Source organism: Haliotis cracherodii, unplaced genomic scaffold (genome assembly GCF_022045235.1).
Source record: "Haliotis cracherodii isolate W230 unplaced genomic scaffold, xgHalCrac1.p SCAF_2, whole genome shotgun sequence".
NCBI lineage: Eukaryota > Metazoa > Mollusca > Gastropoda > Lepetellida > Haliotidae > Haliotis > Haliotis cracherodii.
The window spans coordinates 32,917,474-32,933,558 of record NW_027266275.1 but is presented as its reverse complement, the minus strand read 5'-3'; the positions used below and the strand labels follow the sequence as shown (position 1 = coordinate 32,933,558).

Below are 16,085 nucleotides of genomic sequence, written 5' to 3'. Positions count from 1 at the left end.
ATGTTCAACTGTACGTCACACCGGTGGTATACATGTACAACTGTACGTCACACCGGTGGTATTCATGTACAACTGTACGTCACACCGATGTCATTCATTTACAACTGTACGTCACACCGGTGGTATTCATGTACAACTGTACGTCACAATGGTGTCATTCAGATGCGGCTGTACGACATCATACTGGTGTTACAAGTATGATTACCTCTAAACAAAACAACAATAATGTCACTGAATTACATTTATGTGACTCTTACAGATTATCTTCCTGGATGAGCCAACGGCTGGGATGGACCCTTTCTCCCGACGCCATCTTTGGTCACTCCTGCAGAACAGCAAAAAAGGACGCATTATCTTGTTGACGACTCATTTCATGGATGAAGCAGACATCTTAGCAGGTAAGAAAATCAACATGTTTTTCTGGGTCATGTACATATCTTGCAGAGTTGTGTCCGCTAGTCCTGCAAGGATCAAGTGATCACATGGTCACAGTTTCTCCCTGATTCCGATTATATCTGCAAGGGTCCAGTGACCAGGTGGTCCCTGATTCCGATTAGTGCTGCAAGGGTCCAGTGACCAGGTGGCCCCTGATTCACCCTGATTCCAATTACTGCTGCAAGGGTCCAGTGACCAGGTGGTCCCTGATTCACCCTGATTCCGATTATTGCTGCAGGGGTCCAGTGACAAGGTGGCCCCTGATTCACCCTGATTCCAATTACTGCTGCAAGGGTCCAGTGACCAGGTGGTCCCTGATTCCGATTACTACTGCAAGGGTCCAGTGACCAGGTGGTCCCTGATTCCGATTACTGCTGCAAGGGTCCAGTGACCAGGTGGCCCCTGATTCACCCTGATTCCGATTACTGCTGCAAGGGTCCAGTAACCAGGTGGTCCCTGATTCACCCTGATTCCGATTATTGCACCATACCCATATTCATCAGTTTAACCAACACAGTATTTGTCTGGACCTGTATCACTTTGGACTTGTCTCCTGCATTGAGTGAGTCAGTTAGTGAGTGAATTGGGTTTAATGCTGCTTTGAACAGTATTCCACTTATATCACAGCTTGTCAGTATGATGTGGAAAGAAAGCCTGAAGTAATACAGGTCTCAGACATTTACCATTTTAGTGAAATCCACGAAATATGGGTATGGTCCTAACAAACTTACCAACGTAATAGGGATGAACAAGATTTCTAACCCACAATCAAAGGTTTCTGGAGTACCCAACTTACCTACTCAAAGCCCACATTGATTTTCTGATGATTGCAAAATCTATTGATTTAACAATTAACCTAATGAGATTGCCATTCATCTATGCTGCTAAAATGGATGTTGTCTTCTTATACTCACAGATCGCAAGGCCATCATCAGCCATGGCACTCTCAGATGCCTAGGGTCTTCACTGTTCCTCAAGAACAGATTTGGAATTGGCTACCATCTGAAGTGAGTAAGAAAGGGTGCAATAACACTACATGCTAGCCAGTCAGTTTGTCTAATGCTGATGGTATCCTGATCCTAGTGGACCAACCAGTCCATAAAACTGCTGTGCCTCTGGAAGATTTTAGAATTATTATATTAATAAGGACACAAACCATGGCAAGATTTATTTTTTTATCACCTATTGATGACTTTTGATTGATGACGAAAATCATTAAGATGTACTGGTGTGCCCTTTGGAATATAAATGTGCCAACAAGAGGTATACTTTTAAACAGTCTTCAGCTTGGCGCCTCCGTGGTCTAGTGGTAGAGCGTCCGCCCGGAGAGCGGAAGGTCGCGTCATACCAAAAGACGTTAAAAGATGGTACTTGTTGTTACCCTGTCTGGCGCTTGGCATTAAGGTGATAAAACAAGTACTTGTCGGCTCGGAGTCGGTATACTGTGTCTGAGTGGGGTATTCATGTTAAACTGCGGCATGGTATCTCAGTGAGCTAGCACTATAAATCGGCATTAGCCCGGACTAGTACAGGCAACCACACAAACACACACACATATATGCACGTCGCTATCTAAGTGCAATAATCTTGGACGCGAAGTTAAACCCCATTTTACCTCACCTCGAACTTGGTGTGTTCGTATGTTCATATTAATACAGGTTTGTCCAGATTAGTTTAGTTAGAACATTTTTAATGTTATAATATATTACAATGTAAATATGATATAAATACATCAACACAAGGAATTATAAATAAATGATTTCTAGGCATGCCAGTACCCGAAACTTATTAGCACTATGATGCAAGGAGTTTCCGACCTTGGAAAGGTTTCGTGTATTTATGATATATATCCTGTTTTCCAGCATGGTGGTCGAGCCTGACTGTAATGCAGAGACGGTGAGCTCTGTGCTCAGTGAGCAGGTCAAGGGTGTCGAGATGAAACGCTCCCATGCCAAGGAGTTGGCCTTCACCTTGCCCCTCTCGGAAGTGTCCACTTTCTCAAGTGAGTCCTACAGTCAAAAGTTCGAAGGCAGGGGGTTGGATAAATGCTGGTTTGAGCACAGCAGGCCAGCCTTATATGTCTGATTTTTTAACCCAAAGAAAAAAAGCTTAATCCCGAGCTTGGACACCAACAAACAGCAATCAAATAGGCGCCGAGATTCGCTGTGCAGAGTTGCATCCCTTGGGCATGCCAGAAACCTATGATTGTGGGTTCGCCCCGATTATGTTTCTAGGTTTGTCAGCACCATACCCGTGCTCGAGGGTTTCACCGAAGTGGTAAATGTGTGAGATCTGCATCACTTCGGGCTTTCCTCCCACATTAAGCTGACACGCCGTGATATAACTGGAATACCGTTGAAAGCGACGTTACACCCAACTCACTCACTCACTCACTCCTATATAAAAGTGGACTTGACAATTGCTAATCAGTTTCACACGGGCAACAACAAAACCGATTTCACAAGAAGCACAGGTTATGGTTGAGTTTGTACAAACCACATCGAAGGTGACTAGTATACTTGGCAAATTAAACATCATTAGGGGTCAGTATACTGGTATGAGAAACCTCCTCATGTAATACATGATGTCATAGGAGCTAGCTACCCTCTAAATGGGAGAGCCATGCTGATGCAGATCACAGACAGCTGCCACTTTAATGAAACCCATAGGATCAAGCATGATCCTGACGGACTAAGGATGACATAGTCGATGTGAATCGTGGATTGGAACCTACGTTCAGCAATAGTACTGGCTCACGCTTTGTTGAACTGTTGTTGACAGATGTGTTTCTTTTTTGTTGATAGATGTCTTTGTTGTTGACAGATGTCTTTGTTGTCGACAGATATGTTTTCATCCCTGGAGCAGAAAGTTAACGGGACAACTCAGGCAGAAAAGCTTGGTATAAAGAGCTATGGTGTTTCAATGACAACATTGGAAGAAGTATTCCTCAAACTAGGTACGAATGGATATATGACCCTCACAAGTCACTCCTTCATAACAGTTGTCAACACTGTTATATAGAACACGCACGCACCAGTTGGTTATTCATTTAGGATGCCTAATATCTGAAATATTGGCGACTGATCAATGAATCTCATTTCACTCTTATCGTGTTTGAGGTTTGTAAGCACCATACCCGTGCTTGTGGGTTTCACCGAAGTGGTTAACGTGTGAGACCTGCATCACTTCGGGCTTTCCTCCCACAATAAGCTGACACGCCGTGATATGACCTGAATACTGTTAAAAGCGGCGTTAAATCCAACTCTCTCATTCACTTATCATGTTTGTGATCCAGGTGAGGACACTGATGAAAATCCTGCTCCTGGACATGGAATTGAAAACCCTGCCTATGATGAAAATGGTCTCAGATCCACTCAGCGAGTGTTTTCCGATGGTGAAAGTCAAATTAACTTAGAGATGAAGGATCACTCGAACCCTACTCAAAGCTTGGCCAATAAACCCACAGTCGAAAACCTGGCATCTCAGCGATTCTGGGCATTAATGAAGATTCGTTTCCTAATTATCATTCGGAATCCAATGGCTGTTATCTTCCAAATCGTTCTCCCCATTGTATTTGTGGTGGTGGGCTGCGTCCTCAGCACCCTCGGTCCAAGCGCCGCAGATAGCTCCAATCCGAAGCCAGTTTCCCTGTTCGCAACATCTGCCACGTATGCTTCCGCTCCTCTGGCAGCTATTGACTCTCAAAGTAAGTACACTGAAACAGCGCCACATCTTGTCTTCTCATCCATCCACTAGGCTAAAAATAGTAGTCTTGGTTCTCAGGCGACGTGTGCATCATCATTAAGTCCACCTCACGGTTTATTTTTATTTCCATTTTAATTTTTTTGATAAAAATCCTAATACAAGACAATGCGATGAAAACTAAGCATGCAATTACTTCCCTTTACATGCGCACTGCTTTACTGCACATCTCGTGTTATGGTAATCAGTCATTGCCCGAGAACCAATTCTTTTATTTTTTTAAGCCCTAAGTACGTGAGGGACTTTATAAAATGTTTTCTTTGTTGTTTAACGCCACACTCAGCAAAATTCCAGCTATATGGCGGCAATTTGTAAATAATCGATTCTGGGCCAGACAATCCAGTGATTGACATGAGCATCGATCTACGCAATTGGGATATATGAGGGAGTTTATGCTGTTTAGCACACACAGAATTAATCCAAGCTGTCATGACAACCTGTAAATAATCATTGCTGACCACAAAAAACTTATAATTTAAAAGTCTACACCATTAAATAAACATTTGTCATGAAATGGTGACTGTCATCTAAGGCGCCACAACCCGCTGTCCCATGGGCATGCCAGAAACCTATGATCGTGGTTTCCAATCCCAGTTCATCCCGAGTATGTTTCTAGGTGTGTCGCCACCATGCTCATGCTTGTGCCTTTCACCAAAGTGGTAAACACCTGAGACCTGCATGACTAAGGGCTTACTGGAATACTGTTCAAAGGGTGTTTAACCCAACTCACTCACTCACTCACTCACTCACTCACTGTCATAGTTGTAGAAGGCTATCTTTATCATTGTGCAGTGCAATCTGTAAATGACACTGAAAGACTTCAGTTTGTATGGTCAGCTCGGGTGACAGTATAAACGTGTTTAGACCCGTGAAGATCCGGGGTTCAATAGGTCTTCAGCAACCTATGCTTGCCGTAAAAGGCGACTGTGCATGTCTTAAGAGGCGACTAGCGGGATCGGGTAGTCAGGCTCGCTGACTTGGTTGATGCATGTCATCGTATCTCAATTGCGTGGATCGATGCTCATGATGTCAATCACTGGATTGTCTGGTCCAGACCGTTTAAAGACCGTCGTCATATAACTGGAATATTGCTGAGTGCGGCGTTAAACAACATACAAAACAAAAAATATAAACATGTTTATTTACAATCGAGAAAAGTCTGACCTGGTGATGCACAATTTAGCTTACGTAAGCAGTGTAAGTCATCACTGCGCAGAAGTGTCATAAAATATTTCTTTTTATCTGAACAGATGATGTTGATTCCACTACGTTTATCTCAAAAGTAAATGACACCTGGCAAGTTGATAAAAATCTCAACATAAGCCTGTTGTTGTACCCAAACCACATTCTTGGCTTCAACCTTCAACAATATCAGACATCGGTAAGTCATCAACACTCACTTCCAACTTCAAAATGTGAAGATAATGTCTTTGAATTCCCTCTACCTCCCTCTACCTATTTTCACATTGAATAAAAATGAGGTTAGCAAAATGGGACTGGATGCTCAATTTGGAGATAAACCAATTGTGTTTTCAATTTAGAGGTTTCAAACATAGATTTCATACCTGTAAATTTCATTGAAACCACATGTCAGCCAGTGGTTTGGAATTTGAAAAGTTGTGTTTTCAATTTGGGGGTTTCAACTGTAGAATTGATATCTGTAAATTTCATTGAATTCAAATGGCAGACTTAGGTTTTGAATTTGAAAAAATCACAGGTAAAACTTATTGTACCAGTATTCAGATATTTTAGCTATTAATCTCAAAGATCCATGGTATTTAACACTGCTTTTGTTTTCAATCCTCTTGATAAGAATGAACTTCAAGTAACAAATACATTGTGGTTGGATTGTCTGAATACAATATGGACAGTACTTGGATGGTACCATATATATGACAGCAAGCCTATAGTCATAGTTTTGTTTGCTATTGTTTCACACCCCAATACCGTATTCGATGTGCTAAGCGCCCACGGTGACATTTGCTAATATATTGGCTGGTAAACAATCCCAATTAGCACCCCTTCCGATTAATCATTGTACACAAGACTTATTTATTTACATATAATACGCACTCTTGTGTTATATGCACCCTTAATTATGGGCAATTATATTCTGGGAAAATTTATCTGTCATACATAAACATTTCAGGCTGTCAGCATAAACCATGAAATTTATCTTTCAACTCTTTTTTCGCCAAAATAATATTCTAATAACAACCCCCCTTTTTCTTATTTTGAGAGCGCCCTGGGCGCTTATTACGTTAAATACAGTATATAAAGAAATAAAGACCTATTGGTAAACATATTTAATGAGCAGTATTTTACATAGCCACTCTCACATATTTTTTTGTCGACACATGTTGTACCATTATGTACCCAGATACTTCTTGTACAGTGAAACCCTGTTAGTCTGGAGCCTATTAATTCAGAGCTTGCCTTTTGGACAGTTCAGCCTCTTTTTTTAATTAGCTGGTTTACGATTTTTGCTCTCAAAACTAGGGCTGGGACAAGTCCAAATTTACTACCCGGGTACCCATCCCCCTATTACCCGACCCTAGCGTACCTGCTGTAGGTCTCAAGAGATAGGTACAACATGTCAGATTGGGAAACGTTTGACCGTACTCCTATTAGATACAGGTATAAAATGATCTGGTCATGCATACACTGAAGATGACTGAAGTTTTATCTTTATGCAAACATATAAAGTCAGAAGGAATGTGTGAATAGTCAGAAAGAAGTGTGAACACTTGTCACTTAAAGTGTAACCATAGAGTTCTCGATTATTTTGCCATTAAACAAGACATGTCATCGTGAACTTGATATCTTGAGTCGAGTTGCATGAAAACAATTAGTGTTATATTTTATTACTTAATTGGGTTTTCAGACTCATCAGTAATATAAAAAACCCTCTCAGTTGAGAATTTTATGTTTTTGTACTTTCCTGATTTTTACATTCAGCATATCCATACACCAATAAAAAGAAAAATAATGCATTACTGTTGGAGCATCTATAAGTCACCAAAGGGACATTACTACATTGGCATTGTTGATCCAGAAATGTGTTCTGTGGATGTTGCCCTGGAAACTGGTTTCAGTGCTTACTCAAATGTACGAGGGTGATCTAAGTCTAGACTCTGCACTTTCATGTTCCTGGAAATAAGTGCAACAAAAGTGTATGGTCTGATGTCACATTGCCCCCATGGGATGATCTATCTGCGTTCTGATCAAACCACCTTGCTAACCAGATAATCGGGGATCTAGGAATATGAGCATTGGACTTTGGGACTTTTCAAACAACATTGATATCAGTAATGGAATGCATGACCAGGTTGTGAGACTAGATGTTACAGAAACACAGTACATTAGTTTACTTGAAAGTACCCAGGTATATGACAGTATAAAGCTAGGCCCAAACAAAAGTGCCCTCAGAGCTCCAGATAAGCTGCGTATCTGCGTAAAATACGCATCAGAAATGCAGAAATATGCAGTAAAATAAAATCCAAGCGTATCAAATACGCAACGAACATTACAGATATGCTACAAAAATAAAACGTGTGCTTATCATCAAAATATTGTGAAGTAACCCTACATATTCAATTAGCAAATCAGCAACTTATAGGTTATTATAAACGGGCATTCCGTCAACCTTGCCAAACTCCAAGATGACAGTTACATCATGATCATTTGCCATCACACTTTCTTGTGGAAGTATTGTGGTATTTTTTTGTCCTATAAAGCTCTCGAACCCACACGAAACCAGTTTGCAGGGACTAGATGAATAATGTTTGTAAATATTTAACTTAAATACCCACATGTGTAAAAACTAGTGGGTACCAGAAATTTGAATACCCAGATAGAATTACTGATACCCAATGATTTTTAAATGCATGGGTAAAATACCCACAACACCCAAAGCTTATCTGGAGCTCTGTGCCCATCACCTCTCTCACCATTTCAGAACAATGACATCAACTACACAGCGTTGTACAACACAACCGCACTCCACTCCCTCCCCACCATCATCAACATCATGTCCAACACCCTGTACAGTTTAGTAACTGGAGGCTCCAACATCTCGGGGAGCAGCCTCCCGTGGCCGTCCATCTCGACTCAACTTACATACAGTGGATCAGCGTTCTCGGCAACCCTGGTTGTGGCCCTGGCATTTGCAGTTCTGTCTCCTGGGTTTGCTATGTTCCTGGTTGTAGAGAGACAGGTATGTGTTCATTTACTCTATGTTGATCAATACCCCATTTTCTATTGATCCATTCAAAGACGTATGTATATACACGTCTTTGATCCATTTCAACTAATAATTCATTTATTCAATTTCAGTCTCATTAAAATCAGATCTTAGTTCTCGCTGCCGCGAAACAAAGATCTGAGGACATCCCATTACGGGTCACGTCAGACCGACCTTTCGCAAACTCTGACCGACCAATGGAATTACTGACAAGAAGTCGACATTAACCAATCAGAAGGCAGCTTTCTCGTGGTTTATGGCACTAATTTCAAATTGGCGACTACGCTTCGAAAAATATTTTGACAAATTCTCGCTCAAAAATTTGAAACCTGAACAAAAGAACATTCTCGAATGGCTAATATATGGTCTAGATTGTATAGATTCAGTCGTTAAGCCCATAACTATCGTTCAAAATACCCCGTTTTAAAGTTATCGAGGCTGCATGATTAGAAATTACATTCCGACGTTCACTTTCATGATCTGGTAAGCGACGCTCTGATTGGACGGATGAAAGGTCGTTCTGACGTGACCCCTAATGGGATGTCATCAGATCTTTGTTTAGCGGTAGCGAGAACTAAGATCTAATTTGAAATATTGATTCAATTTAGATATCTATTTACTTTACTTACTGACTTTGCTGTGCAGCAAGGGCAACAATTGGTTTTCTCAGCCACGCACTTATGACAGATGTTAGAGACTTCATACCTGATACACCTCCTATATACCCATGGACAACCTCTGCAGCACTGTCTGTACTGGGCATATGTTTATTAAACCAGAAAGTGATGTTATTAAACCAGAAGTGTTCATAACTTAAATATTAACGTAGTATGAGGCATAGTCTTTCCTGTTTCAAAATAGTATTGTACTGGCCATGTGTTTAAACAAACCGGAAGTGATGTTATTAAACCATAAGTGCCAACCTGTGAGAGTTATAGGCAGCTATGTGCTAATATGGGTACAACTACTCATTATCGTTGATAGTGAGGAAGCCCTCCTTTGAAAATTTGAAGATTTAATTATATTGTGCTCTCAGCCAAAATACAGGATTATAGCGATGATGTATTCTTCAAATTATCATAACTAAGGTTTTGATATCTAAAAATATTTAACATCGATGTTTGACTCTCATTGCTTTTCTTAGCGATCTTAGCACTACAACTACCATCTTCCCGTGGCAAGAGTATCTATTAACCTACATCAAAGTCTAGGTTTTACTCTTACTTTTCTGTGGGCGGTCGGGTATCCTTGGGGTTAAACAATGTTAAAGCGTTCGTCCGTCATGCTGAAGACCCGGGTTCGATTCCCGACGTGGGTACAATGTGTGAAGCCAATTTCTGGTGTCCCTTGCCTTGATTTTGCCGGAATATTGCTAAAAGTGGCGTAAACCCAAACTCACTCACTCACTCTTACTTTTCTGTTATAAAATATCACACATATCGACAGTCCAATCAGAAACTTTGATATAGGCTTGTGGACACTCTTGCCTCGAGCAGATATACAACTACTGTAACTGCCCTTGTTTTACATAGGCTTACAAAAGTCATATGTTGCAATCACTTTGTGGAAGTGGGCCTAGTCTGGTCATTGCATATGAGTACATTTCTTGAAAGATTTCATTTGGCCTTGTGACATTAATGTATATTATTATGTATATATTCTGCGGGATTAATATTTCTCTGCTTTCTGCAGGCAGTTCAGTTGTCAAGGAAGCATGTCATACCTTACCAAAGTGATGTCATGTCTGCCTTGCTATGTACATATATGCTATATTCTTCATCCCGTGAATATCCAGGTCAGAATTGGTGTTCAGTAACATATGTTGTCGTAAGAATCAAAGGGATCGGGTGGTCAGACTTGCTGACTTGGTTGATGAAGGTCATCGTATCCCAATTTTATAGATCAATGCTCATGTCAATCACTGAATTGTCTGCTCCAGACTTGATTATTTACAGACCGCCGTCATATGGCTGAAATATTGCTGAGTGCAAATCGACCCCCCAAAAAATAATAACTAATTCTCTTCTCTTGTTGCAGACCAAAACTCGAGGCCAGCAAAGAGTGGCTGGCATCACCTTCAACATGTACTGGGCGTCCTTGTTTATACTGAATTGCACCATGTTTGCCATCCCCGTCGTCATCTGCATCATCATTGTCGGAGCCGTGCCGGTAGTAGGACTTTCTACCCATTGTATTGACGACAAAATTAGGCCTTATATTAGTTTTTAGTCATCTAAGGTGCCACAGTTCACTGTACAGAGTTGCATCCCTTGGGCATGCAAGAAACATATATGATCATGGTTTTCGAACCCAAGTTTGCCCTAATTATGTTTCTTGGTTTGTCAGCACCGTACTCGTGCTTGTGGGTTTCACCAAAGTGGTAAACATCTAAGACCTGCATGATGACATGCCCTGATAAAACTGGAATACTGTTCAAAGCAGTGATAAACAGACTCACTCACTCACTCACTCACTCACTCACTCACTCACTCGAAAGGGTGCACAGGAATCACGCACGTTGAGACGCCCAACGCTAACACCGTATTCGTGCTTGCATGATTCCCGTGCACCCTTTCGAGTTGAATTGATTGGTTCAACTGTGTCATATAGCCCTGTGACACAGGGGTAGCATTATGCAGATGGCTCTTTCAATGAATGCTCATTCCACCCGTGACGAACAGGTCTGGTTGTTGATGAAATATAGTGATAGCTAAATAGACAGATTTTTTATTCATGCACCGATTGTCTTTAAATGTAATATCCAGTTATGTATGACTGTTCAATAATCTCATACCAACTTTGACTGGAGTAGGTCTGATAGTTTTTCAGATATTGTAGTAGACGTTAAATTACCTTCCAGACTATACATTAGACCCCAGAAGCAATGTTACACAAGCGTATATCATTGTGTGAGTTCTGTTGTTGCAGGTAGCTTCCTTGAGTTCGGCCGGAGCTATGGTGTCACTGGTGTTGCTGTTCATCACCTACATCCCTGCCAACATCCTTGTCGTCTACAACTTGTCCTTTGCCTTCGATGCGTACGAGACGTGTCAGGCAGTGCTGCCCAATCTCATGATATTTGTGAGTAAATCCTCACATTCACATGTGAAAAGTATTGCAATCTTAGTACAGTCACGTCCTATTAATCCGCCATGGTTGGTTGCATATGATTATGTCAGATTAACGAGTATGTCAGATACTAGTTAAATTAAATAGTATCAACATTCATGATCGAAATTTCGACAAGTCAATAGTTAATGATACATGTAAGTTGTAATAAAATAATTAAATAGGAAATATTCCTATTATGTTATCCTGTCGGCAGAATATGTTTCCTTATCATATAACCTCGAAAAACTTAATACAGGGCATTCTGAACTACAGCTACGGGCTTGAAAGACAGTTTGAAACTAGTGCCATAAAGCTAATCTTGACTTCCAGCTAGTCATTTCATTCGTCAATCCTGACGTGACATGTAACATTGGATATCCTCAGCAGTAGCAAGAACTTAGATCTGATTTTGATGAGATTGAGGTAATCTAGACATGTGATTAATCCTTTTTGTTTATTTAGAGGATTAATTGTTCATTGTTAAGCAAATTCCTCTGCAGCCATTTAATATGCAGGAACAAGCCTTCTCGTCTTGCATCAAAACATGGGGCTGTGTACTCGCAGGCAGATGACCACAGAGTACACTGATCACTGTGTCAGATTAACGAGACTGATTAATGAGTGATTTCAGCAGTTCGTTGCTAACAGGTGTGTCGGAGTCTGAGTGCGAGAGTTTCAGATAAACGGGTCTAGATAGCACCGATTTAGCACTAAGGCAACTTAGACTTGTGTTTTTGGGTTGACGGGTAGGGAATTAGACGTAAGTAGTACTACTGGTCGTACCTGCTGTGTACAATACTGTGTATATTTGCTAATGAACTTACCCATCAGCCAGGACAGTGACAGGTCCAAATCTACTACCCGGGTACCCAAGCCCCTATTATTTGGAGATCCCATTGTGGGTTTCAAGAGTTGGGTACAAAATGTCCGATTGGTAATTGTTTTACTGGAGCTCTCGCAAAAAGTATTTTGATACATGCATAAAACAACCCCTACCCGATGTAGGCCTCAAGAGTTGATTCAAATGAGCCCTGGCAATAAGTATTTAGATACACATATAAAACAAGCTGATCATGTGTACACTGAGGTGAGGTGAAATGGGGTTTAACGTGTGTGTGTCTGTCTGTGTGTGTGTGTGTGTCTGTGTCTGTGTCTGTGTCTGTGTCTGTGGCTGTGTGGCTGTGGCTGTGGCTGTGGGGCTGCTTATACTAGTCCAGACTGATGCCGATTTAAAGTGCTACCTCACTGAGATACCATGCCGCAGTTTAATGAGAATACCCCACTCAGACACAGTATACTGACTCCGAGCCGACCAGTCCTTGTTTTAGCCCCTTAATGGCGAGCGCCAAACAGGATAACAACAAGTACCATCTTTTAACGTCTTTTGGTATAACGCGGTCGTGGATCGAACTCCGGAACTTCCGCTCTTGGGGCGGAATGTGTACACTGAAATTGACAGAAAGTTGTGGTGATATGCATGTGTGACACTTATTTTTTATTGATAATACGGCTTATACAAGGCATGTTACAAAATAATGGCATGATGAATTCTGGCTGTCATTGAGGGCTGACACATGCGCTCCTTGTGTTTCAGGGTACACTGTTGCCTTATGTCGCTGTGTCACTCACGGACATGCTGGGGTCGGCGGACGCTGCGACAGCTATCCACTACGTCATGACAGTCATCAATCCACTGTACGCCCTAATCGGAGGCCTGTACTACATCGACAGGGTAAGAATACATTCCCAGCGAGATGGTAGGGTAGACTGGTGGTTGCAGCGTTGGCTCATCACTCCAAGGGGCGGTCGGTTAGCCTAGTGGTTAAAGCGTTCGCTGGTCACGCAGAAGATCCGGGTTCAATTCCCGACATGGGTACAATATGTGAAGCTCATTTCTGGTGTCCCCCACCGTGATATTGCTGGAATATTGCTAAAAGCGGCGTAAAACCATACTCACTCACTCACTCATCACTCCAAAGTGCCATGTTCAGTTCCCATCATGGGTCAAAGTGTGCAGCCCATTTCTGGTGTCTCCTCCTATGATATTGCTGGCATATTGCTACAAGAGGCGTAAAACATACTCTCTCATGGACTCATGTTCATTTAGTTTGTGTGTAGAAGTAAAAGATCGGACTTTAATCAGTGAATGAGTTAGTTGGGTTAACACCGCCTTTAACAGTATTCAAGTTATATCACAGTGTGTGAGCTTGATATGGGATTAAAGCGGGAAGTGATGCAGGTCTCAGACATTCGATGAAACCCATGAGCAGGTATATGGTGCTGATGAACCTAGAAACATAATCAGGGCGAACTGGGATTTAAACCCACGATCCTGAGATTGCACTCGGCCCATCTTTTCACTAATACAGTTGTCCCTCACGCTAATGCCTGTCAAGATATTGGTGTTGCACTTACAGTTAAAGTGAAAGGTAATCAGTGGCTCCTATAAATTTCATATTGTTTCTTATAACTAGTACTTGGTATTTGGTATTTAGTATTTATCCCACGCCCAACAAAGTTGGCGGGGGTTATAGAAACGGGCTCCGTCCGTCCGTCACGTTTCGTTTCTGGAGCATAACTCATAAACCGTTCAATATTTTTTCATCAAACTTTGCAGGTTTGTCAGGTACATGCTGAACTGATGCCTTTTGCTATTTAGAAATTTTAGAAATTTGTATTTTTTTATGTTTCCATGGCAGCAAGATGGACTTAGGTTCCAAACTCTTCTTTTTTTAAAATTTCCATGACAAGTTCCACCTCAGTTAAAAAAGGTTAGGGTTTGTTTAGATTTAATTATATCATAAATTCTGCAACAGGGGCGGGGGATATAGCCACGTTAGTGGCAAACTCTTGATGGTATTTGGTTAGAGTACAGCGAGGACCAAATGAAATAATACTCTCATTCAAACCTGGCTTGTGTTATTGGTTAATGTTCAAGTTTCTCAGCATTCCTGTCGCTAAATTGACATACTCTGAATTTTGATGTGATCAGTCAATGACTGCCTTCCTTTCAGCATTTGAAAGATTTGATTGGCTGGGCAACCTGAAGCTGTTGTTTTGATAAGATGTTGAAATAAGCGTGAAATTGGCATCCTTTGTGAATTTATATTGAAACATATGTTTTGGATATCAAACCCATGTCATTTAATACCATCATAATATGACTTGCAAGCAGTGCCAAATGATTTACCGTATTTGACGTAATTAGCCCCCCCGCTCTAATAAACGCCCACCGCGATATTTGCTCATACATTGGCTAGTGAACAATCCCAATTAGAACCCCTTCCGATTGAACAATGTACACGAGACTTATTTATTCGTGTATTATACGCACTCGTGTGTTATATGCACTCGTGTGTTATATGCACCTGTAACTATGGGCAATTAAATTCTGGAAAATATATCTGTCGTGTATAATACACACAGAGTTTTCTTTTGTATCATTTCAGGCTGTCAGCATAAACCACAAAATTTACAATCTTTCAAGTCTGTTTTTTGGGGACCAAAATTATATTCTAATTATAGCCCCCTATTTCTAATTTTGAGATCGCCCTGGGCGTCAAATACGGTATACATGTTTTCCTCACCGTATTTGCATTCTGATAGTCCCAGCAGTCATAGAAGTTAAAGACAACTGGATAGGGACTATCATACATTTCAATTTTCCCACAGATTAGTCAAATTGATTAATTTGTTCAAGATTTAGATTTATACTTGTTCTGTGCTGTATAATTCTTTGTGATGACTGTCATAGATGTTCATCTAGGGTGTCAACTTTCTGATCCAATCTGTTGAATAAACAGGAAACATATACATTAGACTTTCAGCGGTGTTATGCGTCCAGGTATTTACACTGCAACATTGTAAGTAGGCACAAAACAAGTAGAGTGCATCACCTGGGACACTGACAATTTGTATGCATGTTTAGGAATGAATGCTGCTATTTCATAATTTGGTACCACTTAAAATCAATTTCTTTATGTGATTATTTAAAAAGTACAATTCACAGTGGAATGATTCACAATTCTACTACCTCTATAGGGCTGGGACAAGTCTAAATTTACTACCCGGGTACCCTCTGAAGGCATCAAGTTATATACAAAATGTCCGAGTTGAAAATTCCTTTAGATGCACATATAAAACGATCTGATCATGCATGCACTGAAGTTGATTAAAGCTTTATCACACAAACAACACATGCACACAAATTCTCCTTAAAGTCCCACCCTGACTATAAATAGCCCGCAAGGTGGCGGTGTTTTAGTTTCGAACAATGACTGACAATGTAAACACAACCGAGTGTCGGGAGAAGTTTTTTGAAAACCATACGGGAACCAGATCACCATTGACTGTCAAACTTCGTATCAACTTGAATGACTAACCATGGATACAACAAATGGCTCCATATCAAGATATAAATCAATAAATTTTCTTTAGTTTTATCATAAAAAATCGAATCCATCGTGTTTGGCGTCTGCATCAATCACAGTGGGCGGAGCTTATTTACGGTTGCGCTTTAAATAGCAAAGCACAT

At 40.9% G+C, this 16,085-nt stretch overlaps 1 protein-coding gene across 2 annotated transcripts in view; it reads left to right on the top strand.

The window, feature by feature from the left end:
- The window catches only part of LOC139468005 (cholesterol transporter ABCA5-like), a 58,104-nt gene that overhangs the window by 27,189 nt on the left and 14,830 nt on the right, over positions 1–16,085 (top strand). For both annotated transcript variants that reach the window (XM_071249653.1, XM_071249654.1), the window contains exons 13-22: positions 260–398; positions 1,352–1,442; positions 2,298–2,437; positions 3,278–3,391; positions 3,731–4,141; positions 5,448–5,578; positions 8,156–8,413; positions 10,478–10,609; positions 11,369–11,521; positions 13,146–13,283. In XM_071249653.1, the coding sequence (XP_071105754.1) occupies positions 260–398; positions 1,352–1,442; positions 2,298–2,437; positions 3,278–3,391; positions 3,731–4,141; positions 5,448–5,578; positions 8,156–8,413; positions 10,478–10,609; positions 11,369–11,521; positions 13,146–13,283 (1,707 nt within the window). The remainder of the gene's footprint in view (positions 1–259; positions 399–1,351; positions 1,443–2,297; positions 2,438–3,277; positions 3,392–3,730; positions 4,142–5,447; positions 5,579–8,155; positions 8,414–10,477; positions 10,610–11,368; positions 11,522–13,145; positions 13,284–16,085) is intronic.